This window comes from Triticum urartu, chromosome 2A (genome assembly GCF_056163025.1).
Source record: "Triticum urartu cultivar PI428250 chromosome 2A, HENAU_Tu73, whole genome shotgun sequence".
Taxonomy (NCBI): domain Eukaryota; kingdom Viridiplantae; phylum Streptophyta; class Magnoliopsida; order Poales; family Poaceae; genus Triticum; species Triticum urartu.
The window spans coordinates 435,217,578-435,243,911 of record NC_141874.1 but is presented as its reverse complement, the minus strand read 5'-3'; the positions used below and the strand labels follow the sequence as shown (position 1 = coordinate 435,243,911).

The 26,334-nt window shown below is 45.4% G+C and overlaps 1 protein-coding gene across 1 annotated transcript; it reads left to right on the top strand.

Annotated features, from left to right (window-relative positions):
- The first annotated feature begins 15,540 nt into the window (after nucleotides 1–15,540).
- LOC125537848 (7-deoxyloganetin glucosyltransferase-like) lies at nucleotides 15,541–17,459 on the top strand. The gene is made up of 2 exons (XM_087544062.1): nucleotides 15,541–16,167; nucleotides 16,279–17,459. The coding sequence occupies exons 1-2, from the start codon at nucleotides 15,642–15,644 to the stop codon at nucleotides 17,211–17,213; spliced, it is 1,461 nt and encodes a 486-aa protein (XP_087400188.1). The 5' UTR covers nucleotides 15,541–15,641; the 3' UTR covers nucleotides 17,214–17,459.
- The last annotated feature ends 8,875 nt before the right edge of the window (nucleotides 17,460–26,334 follow it).

Genomic DNA, 26,334 nt, shown 5'->3' with positions numbered 1-26,334 from the left:
ACCATGCCGGTTCAAAATATTTGGTTGCTAAAGCTTTTCGCCACGGTTTTTACTGGTTGAAAGCGCATGCTGATGCGGAGGATTTAGTCAAGAGATGTGACGGTTGTCAAAAATTTGCCCACCGTGCGCACATTCCGGCTCAAGAGTTGAGGATGATTCCAATAACTTGGCCGTTTGCGACTTGGGGGCTTGATATGGTTGGACCCTTCAAGCGATCCAAGGACAAAAATACCCACCTGTTAGTAGCAGTTGATAAATTTACCAAATGGGTGGAGGCAGAACCAGTCAGTAAGTGTGATGCGGCCACAGCGGTTAAGTTCATCAACAAGGTGATATTCCGGTTTGGCTTTCCACACAGTATTATAACTGATAATGGTACTAACCTGTCAAAAGGGGAGATGGAGGAATTTTGCCAACGTGAGCACATCTGGCTCGATCTAGCATCAGTGGCTCACCCCCAGTCTAATGGTCAAGCGGAGAGGGCAAATCAAGAAATTCTACGAGGTATCAAACCCAGGCTTATGGTTCCTTTAAAACGGACACCGGGTTGTTGGGTTGAGGAGCTACCTTCTGTGTTATGGAGCATCAACACCACACCCAATAGGTCTACGGGTTACACACCTTTCTTCATGGTTTATGGAGCGGAGGCAGTTCTTCCTAGTGACATCCGTCACGACTCGCCCCGTGTGGCAGCCTACGTTGAAGCTGATAATGAGAATGCACGTCAGGATTCCCTGGACCTGTTGGATGAAGAGCATGATCTTGCAGCAGCACGCTCGACGATTTATCAACAAGATCTCCGCCATTATCACGGCCGCCGGGTTAAGACCAGAACCTTTCAAGAAGGCGATTTGGTGCTCCGGCTCATCCAGGATCAGACTAATATGCACAAGTTATCCCCACCTTGGGAAGGACCCTTTGTGGTCAGCAAGAATCTACACAACGGGTCTTACTACCTCATTGATGTTCGAGATCACAAAGACTCATGTAAATCGGAGGAGGAGACCAAGCGGCCATGGAACATAGCTCTTCTTCGGCCTTACTATACTTGAAGCCATAGGCTCTTCATATGGACATATTTATGACGATGTATATATTATATAATAAACGGAGCCTCCGTTACAGCGGGGTATCTGTTCTTTTTACATCCTGTGTGTGCTTACGAGAGTTTACTGACAAAGTGGAGTTTTTGTTAATCCGGTCTCAGCAGCCGCATGGATATAAAGAAAATCACTAGGGGGCTTGGTCATATCTGAACCATAGCTACACCTCTTGATCGGTTTGAAACCACGAAGGGATATCACTAGGGGGCTTGGTTGTTGTCACACCATAGCTACACCTCTTGATAGGTGTTTAAGCCACAAAAGAAAAATATGTGGAGCCAAAGAGAGTGTTGCACAAAGCACGAACTCAAACATGGGCACACACTGAGCACAGCTCATAAAGTTACTCAGGGGCTCTTTTTGCAAAGCAACAAAGAGTTTGAAAGGACCCTTGTAATTGGCAATCAAGCCACGGCTTGGAAGCTTGGTGTATTCACCTAAAACCCCGGGTTAAACTACCTTCATCAAGTAAGCCACTCCTGTCCAGGTAATCCTGGCATGACCCGCTGAACGTTTGATAAGTCAATCTTTTACAGAACCTGAATTTGTTAAAGTTAAAATGACGATTGGTTAATTGGAGGCCCATCTTAAAAGGCTTTGTTAAATGGTTTAACTCAGAGGCCTGGCAGCCCATGAAAAGCCTCGATTTGGAGCCTGGCAGCTCATAAAAAGCCTTGCATAGTTCCTTTTTTGAGTCGTATTTATTGAAGATTTTTTACTTTGTAAAAGTTCATAAGTGTTTTCTGCTAAACCGGCATCCTTGACCCGGCTTTCCTTTCAACTACAAGTTGTCGGCACATGATCAATTATAAACCGGTGTTCGTTGACCCGGTCTAGTTTGACTAAATCGCCAGTGCTATAAAGAAAACCCGATAATTATTATATCCCGGTACGGTTTAGTATAATAATCCGGCATTATAAGGATGGGGTTATCAACGTTCCGGATTGGTATTGACACCTTTGCCGTATACGTCGTTGGTCAACCAATGAGGTATGTTGTACATATTGTGTTTCTATGCAAACACTTTGATTATTCATCTACGTATTGTATACTTGTTGGGCATCATGACCCGTCTAGCGGTAAACTGCTAGATACTTTTAAGTTGCTGTACCCAGGAACACAATTCACCATGGGCTATGCATAAATATATCCCAAAAGGTGGAATAAGTTGTCACAAGGTATTACAAAACATGCTCGATGGCATGGCAGATAACGGAGTTTTGGCTATCCTATTACAAGAGGCTTTCAAAGCGGCTCCAATTGCATAATTGTTTTTCAAAGTATCGGTACACAATAGCCAGTAAACCGGCGACCGGTTTAAGATGCTTCACCTGGACGGTTTGATGGTTGAGGGTCAGCTGGTGTTGGCACTTCTTCATCCCTCCCCAGACGCTGGAAATCAACCGTCGACCAATCGATTCCAGTTAAACCTTGAAATACTGCCTCTTCATGGATAAGATTGGATGGGTTAATATCAGGAGCATAAGTGTTCTTACGAATCGGAGGCACAAGTTCTTCAACTTCATGGATTTCGGCAGGCTGTCTTTTCCCTTCAGCGTCATAAGCCGGTTGAAAATGGGACAAGTCTGTGTCTTCGGCCAGCTTGCTGGCTATTGGCCGCATCTCTTTGGTCAGCCGGCGAAGGTCATCATTGTCGAAGTTTGCACCGTCCTCCTTCACGCCTGGGTATCCTTTTATGATATCCTCCGCTTCAAGGTCTGCAATCCAGGCTTTGGCTCGAATAAGTGTGGTTAAAGCTCCTGCTCTTGCAGCTGCCTTCTTCAATTCGACAATCCGGGCTGGTAACATGGCCAGTTTCTCAAGTGTTTCTTTGATCAGGGTTGGTGCCGGTTTGTTGTAGGCCACTGTGCAAATAGCCCGCTGAGACCCAGAGTATAACTATTCAATCAAAGTATACGCCGCTTTGAGCTTCATCTGCATGTCTGTACCAAGATGAGCAATCCGCGTGCCTGCCAAGGGTTTATATCAACATTCTGGTCAATGATAAGGTCCATTGAATTGAGCAAAACACATAAGGAGATACCTACCAAAGATAGTAGAAGTCATAGCGTTGATTTGCCGTTTCAAGCTAGTTAGTTCATCTACAATTGGTTTCAGGGCTGCCTCGGTGTCTTCAGCTCTTTTGGTTAAACCCAGATTTTTTGGTTTCCCAGTCAGCACGATCTTTGTTGAAAGATTATTTCAGCTTTTCCATTGCGGCCAGGGCTTGGGTCATCTCCTCTTTCATTTTTGCAGCTTCTGCTTGTTGTGATTTCACATTCTCTTGCAAGTCAAAGTTTCAGGCATCTCTATTCCTCAGTTCAGCCTGCAACATTGAAGGTATATCAAACAACGGGATATATATATATGTTCTAAGTACAAAGCGTATAACAAGTTATGCACTTCATACTTGGGGGCTAATGCCTACTTGCTCTCAATTACTACATTTTATACAAGTCTCCAGAACAATGCAAGCATTATCCTTGACACTTGGGGGCTAATGTACGTCTGTTCTAAAATGGATGCATGGATTAAAATCCGGATTAACTTGCCAAGTTAAACCGGCCTTTTGGGGGCTACACGGCAGAAAGCTATCTAATTGTTAAAAGAGGAGTCTTGGTTCTTATTAGAGACCTGACATTTTGAAGGTCAATGACGAGAAACTTAAAGTGCTACAAAGACCCAGTTTATGATTAACATCATAAAAATGGCCCTTGGGGGCTACTTGGGCTAGTATTTCAACTTTGAATCAACGAACAAAGGGAGATGAAAATACCTCATATCGCTCCTTCATCAAGTTCACCAAACCGGCTTCATAGTCCCGGTTTGAATGAAGACGGTTCAAGAAGCCAGAATGAAGTTCTTCAACATTGAGATGAGCATAATTCGAAAAATCACTACTCCATTTGCCTTTTTTCCTAGCAAACTGCTCTTCCTTGGCACTATGTTGAGCCAAGATTACAGGATGGCCAGGAGAGCTGTGGCCCATTCCAGTAATAATAACATCGTCTCCTTGGCCTTCAGTGTTTTTGGCTGGTGATAATGGAGTCCCAGTATCTCTCACCGGACTAGCCCGGTTTGGCTCGGCCGGTTCAGTGTCAGGCGCGGCAGGCTCAGCGTCTGTTGGTTCATCGGTGTTTTGGCCATGAAGGGGCGGGTCATCAGAGGCGGCTTCAGGATGAAGGCCCTCCGGTTCACGAGTCTGGTCCGGATCACCTCTTGGTTCTTCTTCAACAGTGGCTGGGTCTTCGGGCGGATTGTTGACCCGAGATTTCTTGCTGGGTATGGCTTTGGCTCTGCAGACAAAATTAAAAGGAGGGTTAACATTTTATTCTAGATTTACAACACATTGAGATGAAAGATTACAAAGCATACCCAGCCATAGTTTTCAGAGGGGGGAGTTGAGTTGCTGTTGATTCACCAGAGGATGAAGGAGGTGTCACCTGATAATTTGAATCGGACGGATTAAGAGGTTGTATGAAATAACATGCTTTGGGGTAAGAATTGTCAGGAGTAGGAGAGACCTCAGACCGGCGCTTCCGAACCGGGGTGTCAGGTAAACCGGTTGAAGTAACCTGTTGGCCATTGTGTCGGGTTGTTCGGCGAGCTTCATGTTGCCGAGTCTTCAAAATAAATGTTGGATCCAAATGAGCAAGAGGATGAGAAAAGCTTACTTTCCGGATTGCTTGACGGGATTTTTGTGTTGGCTTAGAGTCTGAACCGGAGAAAAAGGTAATTACCTCTACATCATCAGCTTGACTGCCTTCTGCGTCCTCCTGAGGAAAATCATTGTTAATGAGATGCATGAAAAGGGAGCCAAGTGAGTCAAGTTCTACCTCAACTTCCGGATCATCAGTATCATCATCAAGTTCCATGGTGATCCGGTCAGCTGTTTTCCGTTTTGACGTCCGTTTGACGGCTTTGGTTTTGGGGCGAGATGGTTTGACCGCTTTATCCCTGGTTGGCTTTACTGCTTTTTCTACGATTTTCCGTTTCCAGAAGGGATCATCACCCTATACATACATACACAGAAGAAGGATTACAAGTTGCAAAAATTAAAGATGTCAAAGATGAAAAGGAGGTATAGTGCTTACAGCAGGCGGTTTGTTCTTGGTATAGAAGGGATTCAAGCCGGTTTGACTATAGACTAGTTCCGATTCATTCAAAATCTTCTTTACACCTTCAGTGACTTCTTCATCAGTCACTTGAATGTTGCAATGGCATTGAGGGTCTTCAACCTCACCGGTGTACTCACACATTAAACCGGGACGCCGGCTTAGCGGCAAGATGCTCCAAGATATCCAACAACGCACGGAGTTTGGCGAGTTGAGGGGCATATTTCGCCCTTTCTCAGGAACTTAAACGTTGCGGCATCGGATGGGTATTGGAAAGCCAGTGATCACGAAAACCTGGGAGGGGATTCTCATCTTCAGGAGAAGTGTCTCTGCAGTAAAACCAAGTCCGATTCCATTCCTTTGGGTGGCTGTGCAGTTTGGCATGAGGGAATTCAACTTCTTTCCGCTTCTGAATTGAGACACCACCAAGTTCAGTGTTGGGGCCGTTTACAAATTCTGTGCGCCGGTTTAAGTGGAAAAAATCCCGAAACAGCTTCGCAGTTGGTTCTTCCTGTAAGTACACTTCACACAAGACCTGGAAGTTGCATAGATTGGCTACTGAGTTGGGCCCGATGTCTTGAGGATGGAGTTGGAAATTGGCAAGCACATCTCGGTAAAAATTTGACCCTGGCGGTTTGAAGCCATGGCTTATGTGGTCAACAAAGACCACCACCTCACCCTGCCGTGGGGTCGGAGGATTTTCTGCTCCTGGAACTCGCCATTTAATTTTAGTTTTCTTAGGCAAGGAGCCGATGCTGACCATATCATTCAATTGTTCCTCGGTGACCCGGGAACGAGCCCAGTTGCAAGCGGTAAATTGTTTGGCCATTGCGAAACAAACAAGCTGGAAACGAATGGCCGGTTTATAAATCACTCATGATGATATACAAGATGCAATGGAGTAAAAGATATACTGATATGTGAAATTGCATAAACCGGAGGCCAATGCAATAATGGATAAAAAGGCAATACCGGAACAGGGGTACCCAGACACTGTTAAACCAGAGTACAACTATGAAGGTAAAAGGTTCCTCCGGTTTATCAGAGGGCTAATGGTATAGATTACTTATACAAAGTTAAACCGCCTATATTGGTGTGAGGGGAAACAGATCTCACAGGTTTCTATAAAAATTTCAGATCTACGGTATGACAGAAATTGGAATATATTCAGGTTCAAGCTTCAGGTACTTAAACAGTTCAGTAGATCCCGATAAGTTGTTCTTGATAAAAAGAGGGAGATTAATGAGGAAAATACGATTATGGCTACAGTCGCGCAAGAGTAACAGGTCCAGCCTAGCCTCGAATGCTACAAATAAGAAAAAAAGATTAATAGCACTGAAGCTTTCGATGAACTCCAACAAACAGTGAAACCCTAAAAGATAAGATCTGGGGTGGAAGTAAAAAAGGGTTACCAGTGTCATAATAACAGCGGAGATGTGCTGCGGTTTTCTGGTTCGATCAGGGTGATGCAGCGGCTGACGGTGAGGCAGAGGCGAGGCTTGTCGACGGTGGCGGCGCTCAGGAGCAGATACCTCGCGAGGAATAAGAAGAAGGGATGAAGGGGTAGCAGGAAAGAAAAGAAAAAGGGTCCCCTGCCCCTATTTATAAGGAGAAACGATACAACGACAAGTGCGGGAATCGAGGAGCTCAAAAAATGGATAAGTAATAATGGTGCTGCTTCGATGACTGGATATGCGTTAATGAAGGTAATCTTCAGCTTTAATGAACAGATGACGTCAGGGCGGTTTATTAAAGACCCAGAGCATGACATCACGGCGGTTTACAAGATCAAGGTGAAAATGTAAAAGAGGAATTTTTCTAAGTGATGGAGATTGACACGAACCAGTTCAAATCAATCTGGGGCCTAATGTTGGGGATATTACTACTGGGCGTAAACCGGCCAGGAGTAGCCGGATTAACTTTATGAAGATTAGAAGCCTGTGAAGATGTGAAGATGATGGCGCTTTACGAAGGCCCAAGGCCCAAAAGTGAGTTAAGGCCTGTAGATATAAACCGACTTAATCATGTAAGTTGCTTCGTAAGATAAGAAGTGTAGAGACCGAACCAGAAACGTTTATGATCCGGCTTCGGAACTCTGTAAACCGACAGGCGCCACCCATGTATATAAGGGGATGACCCGGCAGCGGTTCAAGGGAGAGATCACAACTCGAGAGCCAGACAAAGAGGATTCGCTCCCTGGCCTTCGAAACCCAAGCAATACCAATCACAACTAGACGTACGCTTTTACCTTCATCGAAGGGGCCGAACTAGTATAAACTCTCCGTGTCCCCTTGTCCGGTTTAACCCCTTTAAGTTAACCCGTTGCGATGGCTCCACGACTAAGTCCTTTCACAAGGACATCTACCGTGACAAATCCATGACACAATTAATGGATGAAGCAATGATGGAAATGGTGGATGAATCGGAGGTGCAGAGTCGTGCGACACAACAACTGATCAATGTTTTCAGAGACAGTGTAGCAAAGCAGCAAGAACTTGCCCACATGCTTATGGGCGTCATCTGTGCTGAGGTTGCAGATTGTGACGTTGTAGATGGTTAGGTTCTGCTCATTTATTTGCACTGGCATCAACCTTTGATTGCCCAGTGGATGTAATTTCCTGTAATATATGCTGGATGTGCAACGTTATTCCCTGTATGCAGTACCTTTGCTTGATCGGTTTTGGTCCTGTGCATAATTGCTCGTCGTAATGGGCTCAAATTATCAAATTTGGCCTAAAGACATGAACGAACTTTAGTGGGCCCATTAAGTTAATGGGCCGTTACTAGGACGAAAGTTAATGGTCGGCCCTCTTACCTCCCGGGTCGTTAACAGACCATTACTAAGTTTGGGCTACATATGGCCCAACTATACTGTAGGCCTTTAGCAGGCCGAAAGAGACAGCAGGCTTGTACTGGACCATGAAGAGCATGGGCCGCTAAGAGGCCGAAAGTCAGGTCGTATTATAAACGGCCCAACTGTGTTGTGGGCCTTTAGCAGGCCGAAAGAGAAACCGGGCTGGTATTGGACCATGAAGGGCATGGGCCATTAAAAGGCCAAAACTAATGTCCGACTACAAATGGCCCAACTCATTTATGGTCCGTTAACAGGCCGAAAGGCACACAGGGCCGGGAATTGGCCCAACACTTAAATGGGTCGCTAAAAGGCCAAAACTCATGTCCGACTACAAATGGCCCAACTGATTTATGGGCTGTCAACAGGCTGAAAGTGACACCGGGCCAGAAATTGGCCCAACACTTAAATGGGCCGCTAAAAGGCCAAAACTCAGGTCCGACTACAAATGGCCCATCAGATTTATGGGCCGTCAACAGGCTGAAAGACACACCGGGCCGGAAATTAGCCCAACATTTAAATGGGTTGCTAAAAGGCTGAAAGATGTACATCCTGAAAATTGGCCCATCCATTAAATGGGCCGTTAACAGGCCGAAATCTCATCGGCCCGATATTGAGCCCAAATATATAGCGGGCTGTTAACGGGCTCGAACTGACGATGGGCTGCAATGGTGTGAAATCTTTAACGGGCCATTGACGGGCCGAATTGGCACATCTCGTATGGGTCGTGGGCTTAAATGGACCTGACACAAGTAGGCCTTATATGGGCCGGCCTGCTAATTTTTACTGGGCCGGCCTTTTTCACGGGAATGGGCCACTGTTGGGCTGTGCCACGTGTCGACCTATCATAGGCGCCTCCTGTCCAATGAGTGGATGACATCTGTCCCAACGGTGAGGCAACACGTGTTTCCTTCGGCCAATCAGAATTTTACACGTGGAAATTTCCCATTGGTCAGGGCTGTTAACGGGTTATCAGATCCAAAATCCGACCCGGTAGCTTAACGCCGTTCTGTTACGGTGGATGCCACGTGTTGGTCACCCTTGACGAAAGCACTTCTGTGACGCGTGATTTATCGTCATGGAAGTGGACACTTCCATGATGATAATTTTGGTAATGTCATGGAACACTTCTACGACAGCACAGGTATGACTATCTTGATTCTGTCATAAAATTGTCATGGATGTACATGCATGACAAAAAACGCGACCTACTGTGACAAACACGTATCATCACGGAAGTGTATTTTTTTGTAGTGAGAGCATTCTTGTGTGACGAAAATGGAGCATGACCAAACTATATGATTTTGTAGGGATGAACTTTCTTTGGCCATGTTATTTTGAGAAGACATGACTGCTTAGTTAGTATGCTTGAAGTATTATTATTGTTATGTCAATATTAAAATTTTATCTTGAATCTTTTGGATCTGAACATTCATGCCACAATAAAGAAAAATTACATTGAGAAATATGTTAGAAATCATTCCACATCAAAAATTCTTCTTTTATCATTTACCTACTTGAGGACGAGCAGGAATTAAGCTTGGGGATGCTTGATACGTCTCCAACGTATCTATAATTTTTGATTGCTCCATGCTATTATATTATCTGTTTTGGATGTTAATGGGATTTATTTTACACTTTTATATCATTTTTGGGACTAACCTATTAACCGGAGGCCCAGCCCAAATTGCTGTTTTTTTGTGCCTATTTTAGGGTTTCGCAGAAAAGAAATATCAAACGGAGTCCAAACGGAATGAAACCTTCGGGAACGTGATTTTCCCAACAAACGTGATCCAGGAGACTTGGAGTGGGCGTCAAGAAATGATCGAGGAGGGCAGGAGGCAGGGGGCACGCCTACCCCCTGGGCGCGCCCTCCACCCTCGTGGGCCCTCGTTGCTCCACCGACGTACTTCTTCCTTCTATATATATCCACGTACCCCCCAAACATCCAGGAGCACCACAAAAACCTAATTCCACCGCCGCAACCTTCTGTACCCGAGAGATCCCATCTTGGGGCTTTTTCCGGAGCTCCGCCAAAGGGGGCATTGATCACGGAGGGCCTCTCCGGTCATGTGTGAGTAGTTTACTTCAGAACTTCGGGTCCATAGTTATTAGCTAGATGGCTTCTTCTCTCTCTTTGGATCTCAATACAAAGTTCTCCTCGATCTTCTTGGAAGATCTATTCGATGTAATCTTCTTTTGCGGTGTGTTTGTCGAGATCCAATGAATTGTGGGTTTATGATCAAGTTTATCTATGAACAATATTTGAATCTCCTCTGAATTCTTTTATGTATGATTGGTTTATCTTTGCAAGTCTCTTCGAATTATAAGTTTGGTTTGGCCTACTAGATTGATATTTCTTGCAATGGAAGAAGTGCTTAGCTTTGGGTTCAATCTTGCGGTGCTCGATCCCAGTGACAGAAAGGGAACCGACACGTATTGTGTTGTTGCCATCGAGGATAAAAAGATGGGGTTTATATCATATTGCATGGTTTATCCCTCTACATCATGTCATCTTACTTAAAGCATTACTCTGTTCTTATGAACTTAATACTCTAGATGCATGCTGGATAGCGGTCGATGTGTGGAGTAATAGTAGTAGATGCATAATCGTTTCGGTCTACTTGTCGCGGACGTGATGCCTATATACATGATCATACCTAGATATTCTCATAACTATGCTCAATTCTATCAATTACTCGATAGTAATTCGTTTACCCACCGTAATACTTATGCTCTTGAGAGAAGCCACTAGTGAAACCTATGGCCCCCGGGTCTATCTTCCATCATATTAATCTTCCAACACTTAGTTATTTCTATTGCCGTTTATTTTACTTTGCATCTTTATTTCTCTTTATCATAAAGATACAGAAAATATTATCTTATCATATCTATCAGATCTCACTCTCGTAAGTGACCGTGAAGGGATTGACAACCCCTTTATCGCGTTGGTTGCGAGGTTCTTATTTGTTTGTGTAGGTGCGTGGGACTCGAGCGTGATCTCCTACCAGATTGATACCTTGGTTATCAAAAACCGAGGGAAATACTTACGCTACTTTACTGCATCACCCTTTCCTCTTCAAGGGAAAACCAACGCAGTGCTCAAGAGGTAGCATCTACCTATCATACACGGTTTATAATCATGAACTGTTTGTGATGTGCCAGGCATCATAAATCTCTCGTGCCTGGAATCTGCCTAGAATCTGCCTGGAAAGCTCCCGTGCCTAGAATCTGCCTGGTTTTAGGCAGCACCACAAAACTCCAACTGCGATGGCAATCAAGATATCGGAAACGACAACTGTATGCATCAAGGCTCCCTATCCCCGACGGTTTCTGGGTCGTGTGGGAAGGACCCCCCTATCGCCCACACTCACTTGCCGACGGTTCCAAATGTTGTCGAGGGAAGGGGTAAAAACCGTTTGTTTAGGACTGACGCGCACCAGGGTCTTATCATGATCATCTTGGGTCCCATAGACCACGATAATTGACTGGGATGAGCCATCAGACTTATCTATTATATCTGCCGAAAGGGGATGCCGGCCCGACACCGTGGTCATGGTCGCAACAGAAAAATCCTGAGAGCATGCAATGATAATGGCTCCCCTCTTGCCATCGACAACTTTGAAAATGAAGTTATCACAAAATTTTGGGCTGACCTTTTCACACACAAGGGATATCAAGAAGTCAACTATCTTGTTTTTTTGAAGATAAATTAAGTTGTACTTTATGTTTCTCATCCGATTTTGGATGGCACGCCGGCAAGTTGGGTTGTTCATATCCCAGACATTTCAAATTGAGGAGGCCTAAATCCATATGGAAACAATATTCAACTCATAACCATCTGATGCAACTCTGAACAACAGGTAGTGGCAGCAATAGACAAATCTTGCCATCAAGTTCACATCAGTAATACAATAGAACATACCGATCCAACAACCACAAGAATGCAAAATGAAACCACATGCACTAACAACACACTGAACCAACATAGACAATAGACACTAGTAGCACAACTAAACCCACAGAGAGCACAAACATAGACAACACGAATACTGACAGGGGAAACAAAATCTCAGAGCCATGAAGTAGTTTGTAGATGGCGGATTGTAGGAGGCCCTAACCTGATAAACCACTGGGACACATTTATAACAACTTTAATAAGGTAAATTATGAGACACATGAGTTGAGAGAAGTTTAAATCTGAGCTTATCCTATATACCTAAAAGATTCATCTCCACTATCTTATTTATCTTGGCATGCAACCTATCCACATCATCAAGTAGGCCCACCAAATAAGTGATCCCCACTAACTCACTTATCTTAACACGCAACTATGCCAACTCACCATGCCACCGTGCATGCCCCACTAATTTAGTTATCTCAACATGCAATTATGCCAACTCAACATGTCATTATGCACGGAAAACTCACACTAACATGCCTCATGCATGCTACTCCTATCCAATAAATATTGAGTAAAATGCATCACAAGTCCTAAAACTATCGAAGGTGTGTCAGTTTACTCCTATGACTTCGAAACTGCAGTTTTGGGTGCTAAAACTATCAAAGGTGTGTCAGTTTAGTCCCGTTACTTTGAAACCGTAGTTTTGGGTCCTAAAACTACTTGAGGTGTGTCTCTTTAGTCCTATAACTTCAAAATTACAGTTTTGGGTCCCAAAACTATATAAGTTTGTTCATCTCAGATCCCGAGCTTGCATGACCAGCATCTATGGTTCATTTTTTCAAATGAGCTCTTTATATGTATTTTACTTCCCCAAACATGGCCCATACGCTTCCATCTGGCAGTGTGTGCTGCAACCTGCCTGGGCATGAGCTGCAGGGCAGCCTCACTGAGAGGTTTGGGTAGTCGCCAGGAGACCACGAGCAAGTCGGCATGGAGGATGACATCCCTCTCCCTCGGCACGGCCGCTAGGGATATCCTGAGCCAATCTGGATGGAGGACGCCATCCCACTCACCTCTCTCTCTCTCTCTCTCATGACATCGTCATTGACCCGACACCCTTGCCGTAGAGCTAGTTGTGCAGGTTGTTGTTTGGGCACGAGCATGGGCACAAGTAGGGAATTGTCGTTGTTGCCGGACGACACGGAGGAGTGCGCGGAAACCGTAGAGCTGGCTCAAAGGTCGGCGAGGGTGACGCCCAACAACAACCACATGTGGGTAGCAATTGGACGTTGTGCGACGTGTCATTCTGCTACGGTTGGGTGAGGCTGAGATGACCGGTCTACTCTTCTCACTGGAGCTCAAGCCATCATGCCACCGATGGCCTCCGTACTATCGCCTCTAAACATTCTGTGCATGGGAGAAGACAAGGGCGTGAGAATGAGGCGAGACAACGCTCTAGGGGTTTTCTTGCATATTTACCTTTCATAAGTTAATCTAGTGGGTCCACTGGGTCAATGTGGCAACAATCCAAGCATGTCCAAGCGACATGTCGATGGTTCAATGCTGGCCATGCAAGCCTAGGAGCTAAGATGAACAAGCTTACATAGTTTGGGGACCCAAAACTGCGGTTTCACGGTTATATGACTAAAGTGACACATCTCCAGTTTTAGAATCCAAAACCGCAGTTTCAAAGTTATAGAACTAAACTGACACATCTTCAATAGTTTTGGGACCCAAAACTGCGGTTTCGCAATTATATGACTAAACTGACACACCTCCAATAGTTTTAGGACTTATGATACATTTTACTCATAAATATTCTACAAATGTATAATAATATATTGTATTTGTACGTACTTTAGTTTCTATTCTCGTAGTGCTAATACAAAAACTAAAGTTTCATATTGTCAATCTTGTAGAAATAACTGCATCCAATTCTCGCAGCAACACGCGGGGTATCATTTCTAGTTATGTTAACGAGTCCAACCAAACCGACATTTTATCTTTTTTTTGCGAGAAACTTCCAATCTATTCATTTTCAATCATGGTAGTACAAAGAACAACAGAGGTAATAACAATTACAACCATGTCCGTGGACCACCTAGCGACGACTATAAGCGCTGGAGCGAGCCGAAGGCGCGCCGCCGTCACCGCCCCTCCCTCATCGGAGTCAAGCAAACCTTGTTATAGTAGACAGTCGGGAAGTTGTCGTGTTAAGGCCTCATAGAACCAGCGCACCAGAGTAGCAACCATCACCGATGAAGGAAGTCGTAGATCAGAAGAACCAAACCTGTAAACAACTAAACGAAGACGAACGAAGAACGGATCCAAATAGATTCACCGAAGACTATACGTGGCCAAACCTCAGGTCGGGTCGGGCCTAACCAAGCCCGAGGCAAAAAACCTAGGCCCGGGCCCAAGCCCGGCCCGAACACATAAAAGCCCGCCGGGCCTCTGGCCGGGCCCCTTTAAAAAATTGCAAAAACTATGGGTCCGGCCTGGCCCGACCATCGGGCTCAAAATCTAGGCCCGAGCTCGGCCCGGGAGCAGCGTCAGGCCAGGCCGGGCTTCCCATGGTCAGAACTACCGAAACCAACATCGACTGAATCCCGCAAAATCCGACGTTTTATCTTAACAAACTCTAACGAGTCAAGCCGAACATGTTTGGCTCTGCTCCAAATCCAGCCCCAGTTGCGAGGGAGTGTATTGGGGATGGGGAGGAGTCGAGCTGTGACACTGGGATTGGCCGCTCGTTTTGTCCGGGACAAAACAAGGCGATATGGTTTTTTTCCTAACCAGGTGCCATACGTACGTGGTGACTAATCAAATGATGCCGAAAGCAAATGCTTTTCCCTGTTCAAGTATCCATGTTTTTCACCTATTTTTAGGATTATGTTTTTTAGATGGATTTTTAGGATTATATTGATTGGGCGATCGAAAGAGACCCCAAATACTTCGATATCTCCCTAGAGTTTTGTAAAATTCGTGGAGTACCGTTTGAATCTGATGCATATTTATACGTACGGACGGGGTTATCTTCACATTTCCCCTTAGCCGTCTTGATTTTTTTTTTGAGCATCAGTACAGACACAAGCGCTCATATATACGCGCATACACTCATCCCTATAAACGTCTCCTCTCACTGAAAGCGCATCGCCGGAATCCTGAAATAAATCCAGAAATAATGCAAGCACCAGAATTTGAACCCTGGTGGATTGAGGATACCACTGTCCACCTAACCAACTCAACCACAGGTTGATTCGCAGCCGCCCTGATTTTTGTGAGTACTATAATAGAGCAACAACCCTCGTGCACACAGCGTGCCCATCTTCTTGGTACCAGTCCAAATAAAGTGGCCAATGAATCCCCGAGAAACTGCGCCGGACGTAAACAAAAGGATGCGCGGATCTCGTGGCCCATCCGCAACAATAATTCATCGACATAGCGCCAACGGTTGCAGCGCCCAGCCAGTGACTACTCACTCAACTGGAGATCCAACAATATGTGAGCACGCGGAGACGTCTACGGCTCCGCCCACGCCCGCCGTATTATATACCACCGCGTCAGGAGCTCATTTGCCACAGCCCCACTACACGGCCACGCGCGCAACGTGGTGACCGAGAGCGCTACCGGAACCAACACGGCGACGCAGCTAGCTAGCAAAGCCATGGGGTCCTTGCCGCCGGGAGAGAGGCCGCACGCCGTGATGATCCCCTACCCGGCGCAGGGTCACATCACGCCGATGCTGAAGCTGGCCAAGCTGCTCCACACCAGGGGCTTCCACGTCACCTTCGTCAACAACGAGTTCAACCACCGCCGCCTGCTGCGCTCGCAGGGCGCGGACGCCCTGCATGGCCTGCCCGCGTTCCGGTTCGTTGCCATCGCCGACGGCCTCCCGCCGTCCGACCGCGAGGGCACGCAGGACGTCCCTGCGCTGTGCTACTCCACCATGACCACCTGCCTCCCCAGGTTCAAGGAGCTCGTCGCCAAGCTCAACGAGGAGGCCGAGACCTCCGGTGGCGCGCTGCCGCCGGTCACCTACGTGGTGGCCGATAGCACCATGACCTTCGCCCTCCGCGCCGCGCGGGAGCTCGGCCTCGGCTGCGCCACGCTCTGGACCGCCAGCGCCTGTGGTTTCATGGGCTACTACCACTTCAAGGATCTAGTCCACCGCGGGCTCTTCCCTCTCAAAGGTAGTATGTCTATATTCATATATACATATTTTGTAAGTTGGATTTTTATTTGATACTATGTGTCTACTCTCTTATATATTTTGCACAGTAATTAGTTTGTTACTGGTGCAGAAGAGGCTCAGTTGAGCGATGGATCCTTGGACACGACCATCGACTGGATACCGGCGGCGCCCAAGGACCTGCGGCTGCGTGACCTCCCGAGCTTCTTCCGCACCACCGACCCCGATGACATCATGTTCAACTTCTTCATCCACGAGACGGCCGGCATGTCGCAGGCGTCGGGGGTGGTCATCAACACCTTCGACGAGCTGGACGCGCCACTGCTCGATGCCATGTCCAAGCTCCTGCCGTCCGTCTACACAGTGGGGCCGCTCCATCTCACGGTTCGCAACAATGTGCCGGAGAAAAGCCCCGTCGCCGGCATCGGGTCCAACCTGTGGAAGGAGGAGGACGCGCCCCTTCGGTGGCTCGACGACCGGCCGCCGCGCTCCGTGGTGTACGTCAACTTCGGGAGCATCACGGTGATGTCGAACGAGCATATGCTGGAATTCGCGTGGGGGCTGGCCAACACTGGCTACGCCTTCCTGTGGAACGTGCGGCCTGACCTCGTCAAGGGCGACGGGGCCGCACTTCCGCCGGAGTTCTCCGCGGAGACGGAGGGGCGGAGCATGCTGTCGACGTGGTGCCCGCAGGAGAAGGTGCTGGAGCACGAGGCCGTTGGGGTGTTCCTGACGCACTCCGGGTGGAACTCGACGTTGGAGAGCATCTGCGGCGGCGTGCCGATGGTGTGCTGGCCGTTCTTCGCCGAGCAGCAGACCAACTGCCGGTACAAGTGCACGGAGTGGGGCATCGGGATGGAGATTGGGGACGACGTGAGGAGGGCCGAGGTGGAGGCCATGATACGGGAGACCATGGAGGGGGAGAAAGGCCGAGAGATGCGGCGGCGCGTGCTGGAGCTTCGCGGGAGCGCGGTGGCCTCCGCACGGCGTGGCGGAAGGTCCATGCGCAACGTTGATAGGCTCATCGACGAGGTGCTGCTGGCTTGACACAAGCTGGTAAATGGTTTGGCGAGTCTATTTATCACAAAGGTAGTTTTGTTGCTTACTACTACATGGATCACGAAGGATTTATCTCTAAGATAGAGACGATGGATTTATTACATGGGCATTTGTAGCATTGTTTACATCCTGCATAACATTGCTTCTCAGAAATGGCCTTCTGCATGTTTTTTCTAGGATTTAGTTTCCTTTTCTAATACCGCTCTATGAAGAATACGGCATTTTGGAGATCGAGATCCATGAAGTCTTTAATTTTGAAAATTTCAAAATTCAACCTTCTCAGTTTCAAAAAATTCTGAAAACAAATACACATGTATACAAAGATGAAATGTGTAAGTGTGTAAAATTTCAGGATGAAATACCTTGAATTGCGAGCTGAACAAAAATAAATAAAAATCATGGACTTTGAGGATGAACAATACATATGCTAAAAAGCCACAATTTTCTTTCATTTTAACGTATTTCAACCTGAAAATGAAAATTTACACACATGTACATTATGTCTCTAGGTATTAGTGATTTTTATAGAATTTTTTGAAACTAAAAATTTTGATTTTTAAACTTTCCAAATTTGAAACCAGAACATGTTTCACAACCTGATGTGCACAACTAAATCCTAGTCATTATTGCACCTTTAGATCCATGACATCTACTCGTCGACGTGTACAGTGTGTTCTCATTTTTACAAGTATCCTTCATTTTCATAGTAGAGCATGTCTTCGATTTTTTAAAGGTTTTTTTTTTCACATTACAACTCGTATTAGATCAAGTGTGGTAAGCCAGCACATGCAGAACATTTTTATAACCGATGTCTCCATTAGACAATACATGAAGTCTAAACGATCACTCTTCTGTAGAGGAAAAATAAATAAATTTTACCCGGGGTCTCACCTACTTTTATGTGGCTACCCAACAAAAGTCCATGCCACATGACGCCGAGTCCCTATACAACAGCTACTATTTTAATCCTCTCGACGATTCCATCAGTGGTGAGTTTCCCTCAGATCCGATATGGATCAGCTTTTGAATGGTGATATCATGGGGGCCTAGGGCAGAGGTCTCCGTCTCGCTTTCCTGAGGTTGCACTAACACGAAGGCTAGGGTTTGCATGGCGGCTGATTGAGAAAACGTGGTAATGGTGGCGACGTCGGATGTGTAGTCTACAACGAGTGACGGGTCGCGGAGTGGAGTTCCTAGGGAACTTGATGTAGCCTTCGAACTGTTGGACCTCCAACGGGAAAACTTCGACGTTGTGGAGATAGATGATGAAGATTCGATGATCAAGGAAAATGTGTGTTGGCTCGCGCTAGCAAAGGTCAACACAAATAAATATTTCAGTCAATCAACTTTCTTCAAGGAGATGCGGATGGCCGAGAATCTAGCGCAAGATGTACGACTCTGAACAATTGGAACGAATCTATTTGTGGCACAAGTTTTCTGCTTATGCGGTTGGGATAGATTATAAAATCAGGCACCATGGATCTTTAGGTTCTGGGCTATGTTACTTGAGCCATATGTTGGTTTCACAAAGGTTGGAGAGGTTGAGGTACATTCCATAAGCGCCCGATGTTCTTTGTTACGAGGAGTTAGTTGAGAAATTTATTATGAAAGCTAGCAATATCTTAAGACAACAAGCTTACAGGGAACAAACAAGGTCACTATACTCGTTTTAGGGCGACGCACGATGCCAGGGAGTCCCTCACCAAGTTTGTGAGCATTGTCCTAGCGAAGTAGAGGCACATTTTACCTAGTGATATGGAGCAAGCCATAGGGGTGGACTGATTTTCATGATTGGAGGTGGAATTGAGGAAGAACACGGAGAACACATGGGGAATTCAGGGAAAACACAAGAGGGAATACAAGGGATAAGTCTCACCACCAAATAATGAACAAAATTACAAGACGATACAAGAGGTGCATCTAGATCAAAGAACAATAAAGGACACAAGTAACTAGGTGAAAGTGCAAATGTCACCCAATTATGATTTTGGTGTTGATCACAATACAATTTGTGTGAACTAATGTCGGTTTTCAAGTTTATCTCGAGACATTGGCTTCTCCTTTTGGTCTATAGACTTCACAATCCCATCTATTCAAAAAGGGCAAAAGACGGTGTTCTTCGTGGCTCGGAAAGTTTTTTCGGTTACTTTTTGAGTCGTAGGAACATCCGTACCATTAAGAGGGGTTGCAGAGATTAGGGAGTTAGGGAACTCAATAAAATTCCATATGAAATGTTTCTCCACATATTTCATGATTTTCGGAAGGGATTTATCATCGAAGAAATGACCCCCTCCAAAGGTCCGGGTGCCCGGAGGCACCAGAGAATCTGCCTTGGCCTCGGCCTCGTCCGGTTGCCCGGAGCCCCCGGGGCCCGGTTACCCGCGATCCCGCGAATTCTCTCTGGACGATCCGGGTGCCCGGGGTCTTGGACCTCCGAGTGCCCCTGCTGACTGGTGACTGACCTGTCTAGGTACCTAGATCCCTGTAGTCTGGGTGCTTGGAGGTGCAGTTGTGCAACAGTCATCTCTCCCGCGTGGGGTATAAATACCCCCCTTATTCTACCTCCCAACCCTAATCTTCCTCAAGCTTTTTTGTACCATTTCCAAACCAGAAAAAGCTCGATATTTCCATCCCCAGCCACCCAAACTCTTCAATACTTTGGGGATTGGAGGAGATTCACCCAACCTACATTCCTACCAAACCGATTTGCCTTCTCCCGGCTCTTTCATCTTCATCAACTTGTTACTCTTGGGTGTTTGAGCGCCCTAGACGGAAGAGGTCACCGCAGATCCATATTCCATTTTGGTGAAGCTTCGTGATGGTGTTGGGAGCCTCCAAATTTAATTATGGATATTGCCCCAACCTTATATGTAAAGGTCCCGGTTGCCACCTTCAAGGGATCTGCTAGTGGATTCAAGTGCACGACACCTTGCATCATGCGAGGGCGTGAGGAGAATAAGGCGAATCCAGGGGATAATTGGGGAGCATTGATCCTCCACACCTCTGCAACGAAGATGTACCTTCCCCAAAGGACGGAACTTCGAAAAAACATCCTCGTGTCCACTTGTGGTTATTTCTATCCTTTAGACCTTTAATTTGTGCAAGCTATTAACTTGTGTTTTCCATTGCTTGCACTTGTAGTGTGTCTTTCATATAGGTTGTCCACCTAGTTGCATACTTGGACAACCTATTTTATTGTTGAGCCTAATATTTGCGAAGAAAGTAAAAAAAAATGTTAGTCTCATATTCAAACCCCCTACTTCTAGTCGACCATACTGATCTTTTCAATTGGTATCAGAGCCTCGTCTCTTTATGAGGGTTTTACCGCCTAAAGAGTATGGTCGGAAAAAATGAAAATGTAATTCAAGAGGTTGCACCTATCATGGAAAACATGATTGTCGTGCACTCAAAACATCTATGTTGGACAACGTGAAAAACTTGTTGAAAGAATTCCTAGCAGGCTTGCCCACCATCACCGCCATTCCCGAGGATGCAGTTGATGCTTCCTCCTTGGGATTGTATGTCGATTCCTCCAAGGATACGACTAGTGTAGCGACCCAACCTCAGACGGTCAAGTCTCTGTGCTTAAGTGTCATACCTGGATCGGTATTGCCGACACACACAGTACTCGAGGATTTATAACATAGTTCAATCACACACTTATTACATTGAATGTCTCAAAAGAGGACTTATTACAATAATATGGCTAAAGGCGAACTAAATAAGATAACAACGGAAGCTTCGAAGGTAGAAGAGTCCATCCAACTCCACGGCAATACTGAGTGCACGACAACGACCTAGCGCACCTTATCTTCGTCTGAAAACTCTGCAACATAACACCTTGCAGCCTGTGTAGGTCAGCACATGGAATATGCTGGCAAAGATAACACTATAGAGCAATGAACAAATATCAACTATCACTACATGCATATATGGCTGGTGGAGGCTCTATGGTTATTAGTTTGCATAAAGCTAGTTTTTCCCTACAACAAAGGAATATATTTTATTTAACTACAAAGTCTGTTGAAAACATTGAGAAGGTAACCCCAAGTCAATCCCAAAATTAAAGTTTAATAACCCGACAAATTAATTAAGTAGAGTGATGAGATCAACATAATAATTCAAGCACCAGATACTCAAGATGTCCATAACCGGGGACACGGCTAACCATGATTAGTTTGTACACTGTAGAGGTTTGCGCACTTCTCCCCACAAGAATCGATCTCCTCCATTGAATTTCTCGCACTACATGAGGTTTGAGAAATGGATGACCGAGACCCAGTCTTTCAAAAGCATTAACTCCTTACGATGGGTAGACCGTACCACCTACATCCTCTACATCTGCTAGTCTACCACTGAAAGAGGTCACGCAACATACTCAACTATGTGAGAGCCCATAATGGCTTGTGGCTGCACACGGAAGTTTCCAGCATGAATAACATTATGATCCCTTTGAGCCTGGGTGGCAAACCATAGGATGATCACACGGATACCCTGGGATCTCCTTTGGACAACACTGGATTCCCAGGTGCCCACAAACAATCCACCCGGATGTGTATTAAAGTATCCACCTTAAGTTAAACCTTAGTTAACAATGATCTCTCACATCTTTCATGAATTCTCTCAAACCAAACCACGTCTACGAGCATAGCATAGCAGTATAAGCATAACGTAGTAAATACCCAGCGTTTGATATAAGACAATAGGTTCTACCTCATCAACTACTTCCCAATACCCACATGTTAACAAATCCTACTCATGCAATGTTTGAGGGTTGAAACTAATGCATAAAAACTGGGTAATAAAGGGATATGATCAAAGTGTTACTTGCCTTGCTGACGATCGGAAATCCCTAGTGATTCGTAGTAGCAAGCCTCGCACTCCTGAAACTCTATCGTGAACAAACAATAACATGCATAAGCACTCAAGCATAAGATACAAAGGTGAAACCAAGAGAAAATATTTGAACAGAAAGTTCAAGTGAAGAGCTTCAATTTGCAAAAAGAATCAATCGAATCAGAGCTACGAAACTCAAACTAGATTAAAAGAAGTTAGAAATTAAATCTGCTTGAAACCAAATTTTAAATTATGAAAACCATGTTCAAGTTGATTGTATGGACAGAGGGGAATAAGAAGAAGATTTTGGCGTTCGTTTCACTCGATTTGGATAAACGAGCAAAAAGTGGCGAAGGTTTGAAGATCAGGGTCTAATCTGCTATAAAAGTTACGCATAGGTCCCTGGATGAAAAATAAACAGAAAAAGAAATATCTACGAAACGAATGTGCGCTAACAGAGGCAAACAAACGAAAATCGTTTGTTAAAACGATCTAACCAGAGAACATTTACTAATTAGACTAAAACAAAGACGGAAAACCGATCTAAAAACTACACCGAAAAAACAAAGAGAACGGACCGGTTCTTATCGGTCAATGGCGTCGGCGGCGGGATCCGGTGGCTCTGGCGACGGGCGTCGGTGGCGAGGCGACGGCAAGGCGGGCGGCGGTGCAGGGTGGCGGCGCGAGGCGGCGGTGCGGGCTGGCGGCGCGGGTTGGTGGCAGCGGCGGCGAACGGCGGCGGTGGCGCGGCTCGGCTGCTGGGCGGCGGTGGTGCGGGCGATGATGAGAAGAGGGCGGGGCGGCGCGGCTTATAAGGAGGCCCCGAGGGGGTCCTCGGCTTGCGCAAGGGGGTGCGGGGAGGCCAACCCGGGCTCCTCCTCGCCAGAGTCCGGCGTCCGCACGGGAGGAAGGCGGTGGCGGCTCAGTTGGGCCGGCTGGGCTTCGGCCCAGTTCGGTCCGGAGTTTTTTTAAAAAATAAATAATTTCACCGTAGAAAAAAATCCTAATAAATTAAAAAAATGTAAAAATTCCAGAAAAAATTCACCGTCCAAACCTAATATTTAGGACAAGATGAACATTTTTTTCTGGACTAAAATGCAATTTTTTCAAAGATGCAAGTTTTCTCTAATTCAAATAAAATAGCAAATAAAATACAAATAAAATAATAATTTGATTTTTAAAAATTTCTTCTCCAATATTTCTCTTCTGTTGAAGAAGTCATATTATCTTCTCTCATTTATTTTTATGGTTGGAAATAATTGGAGAGAACCTATTAAAGTCAAATTGATCATCTTTTCAAATTTGAAATAAATTCAAATATGAACATTTAGTGAAACCTACAACTCTCTCCTTGGGTCCTTGAGTTCCTTAAGGTCTCTAGGATCAAATTGTCCAAATAAAATTCAATTAAAAATGCAAAGAGCATGGATGCATATGATGACCTAGTGATTAACATCCAAATTGAAAATTGGGATGTTACAAACCTACCCCCTTAAAATGAATCTCACCCTCGAGATTCGGGTTGGCTAGAAAATAGGTGTGGGTGGTCTTTCCGTAGGTCTTCTTCTCGCTCCGAGGTGGCTTCTTCCTCGGTATGGTGGCTCCACTGAACTTTGCAAAAATTGATAACCTTGCTGCGAGTAACTCAGCTGGCAAACTCGAGAATCTTAACAGGTTTCTCCTCGTAGGTTAGGTCACTCTCCAATTGAATTGCTTCCAGGGGCACTGTATCTCTCAGAGTAATATCGGCCACCTCTGCATGGCACTTCTTCAACTGGGAAACGTGAAACACATCATGAACTCTTGACAATCTTTTGGGTAATTCCAATTTATAGGCCACTTCTCCCATACGTTCCAAAACTCGGTATGGTCCTAAAAATCTAGGGGCTAACTTTCCTTTGACTCCAAATCGTTTAACTCCTCGCAGTGGTGACACACGGAGATATGCTATGTCTCCGACTTCATAGACTACCACCTTGCGTTTAGTATTGGCATAACTCTTCTGCCTGGACTGAGCTACCTTCAGTCTATCACGAATCAACTTAACCTTCTCTTCAGAGTCTTTGATTAAATCTGGTCCGAACAACTGACGGTCTCCAACTTCATCCCACATCAATGGTGTCCTGCACCTCCTTCCATACAAGGCCTCAAATGGGGCCATCTTCAAACTAGCCTGGTAATTGTTGTTGTATGAGAACTCTGCGTAAGGCAAATTATCGTCCCAACTAGATATATAGTATAGCGCACAAGCTCTCAACATGTCCTCCAGAATCTGATTGACTCTCTCGATCTGTCCATCTGTCTGCGGATGAAAGGTTGTAGTGAACTCTAGCTTGGTACCCAAAGTCTGGTGCAACTGATTCCAAAACTTCAAGGTAAACTATGTTCCTCTATCTGATACGATGGTCCTCGGAACTCCATGCAGACATACAGTCTTGGTCATATATATCTTGGCCAACTTCGCGCTCATATAAGTGCTTTTCACGGGGATAAAGTGAGCCACTTTGGTCAAGCGATCTACTACTACCCAGATGGAATCATATCCTGATAGGGTCCTGGGTAATCTGGTGATAAAATCCATGCCAAGTTTATCCCACTTCCATTAGGGTATCGGCATAGGGTGTAGTAACCCTGCTAGCTTCTGGTGTTCTGCCTTAACTCTCTGACATACATCACATACTGCTACATACTCGGCAATATCCTTCTTCATACCTGTCCACCAGAAATGTTCCTTCAAATCAAAATACATCTTAGTGTTTCCGGGGTTAATCGACTATGGCGAGTCGTGAGCCTCCTGAAGTATTAAGTTCCTGATCTCCGCAACATTGGGCACATAAATACAATCCTCAAACCATAAAGTTTCGTGCTCATCCTCACAAAAACCTTTGGCTTTTCCTTTACTCATCTTCTCCTTTATCTCTGCAATTTCCTTACCAGTCCTCTGGGCTTCTCGTATCTTTCTCAACAGTGTGGACTGAACCTCCAATGCTGCAACAAAACCTCTCGGAACTATCTCCAATCCAAGTTCCCTGAGGTCTTCGGCTAACTCCTATGGTAGTCCTCCGGTTAGGAGATTATTGACATAACTCTTGCGGCTCAAAGCGTCTGCTACAACATTGGCCTTCCCGGGATGATAATGCACTTTCATATCATAATCCTTTATGAGCTCCAACCATATCCTCTGCCTGAGATTCAACTCCTTCTGCGTGAAGATATACTTCAAACTCTTGTGATCCGTGTATACATCACAACGGTTTCCAATAAGGAAATGTCTCTAGGTCTTGAGCGCATGCACTACGGCTGCTAACTCCAAATCATGTGTGGCATAATTAAACTCATGAGGTCGAAGCTGACGTGAGGCATATGAAACAACTCTTTCGTCTTGCATAAGTACACCTCCAAGTCCTTGGCGAGAAGCATCACAATACACTTGGAAATCGTTACGTATATCCAGAAGAATTAGCACTGGGGCTGTAACTAAACGTTTCTTCAAGTCCAGAAAACTAGCCTCACATTCCTCCATCCATTTGAACTTGGCGTCCTTCTTCAACAACTCTGTCATGGGCTTCGCAATCCTGGAAAAATTCTCAATGAATCTCCTATAGTATCCTGCGAGTCCAAGAAAACTGTGGATCTCTCCAACTAAGGTGGGTGCCAACCACTCAGTGACAGACTGAACCTTGGTAGGGTCTACTTGAAGGAAATATGCCCTAGAGGCAATAATAAAGTTATTATTTATTTCCTTATTTCATGATAAATGTTTATTATTCATGCTAGAATTCTATTAACCGGAAAACATAATACATGTGTGAATACATAGACAAACAGAGTGTCACTAGTATGCCTCTACTTGACTAGCTCGTTGATCAAAGATGGTTATGTTTCCTGACCATATACAAAGAGTTGTCATTTGTTTAACGGGGTCACATCATTAGGAGAATGATGTGATTGACTTGACCCATTTCGTTAGCTTAGCACTTGATCGTTTAGTTTGTTGCTATTGCTTTCTTCATGACTTATACATGTTCCAATGACCATGAGATTATGCAACTCCCATTTACCAGAGGAACACTTTGTGTGATACCAAACATCACAACGTAACTGGGTGATTATAAAGGTGCTCTACAGGTATCTCCGATGGTACTTGTTGGGTTGGCGTATTTCGAGATTAGGATTTGTCACTCCGATTGTCGGAGAGGTATCTCTGGGCCCACTCGATAATGCACATCACTATAAGCCTTGCAAGCATTGCAACTAATAAGTTAGTTGCGGG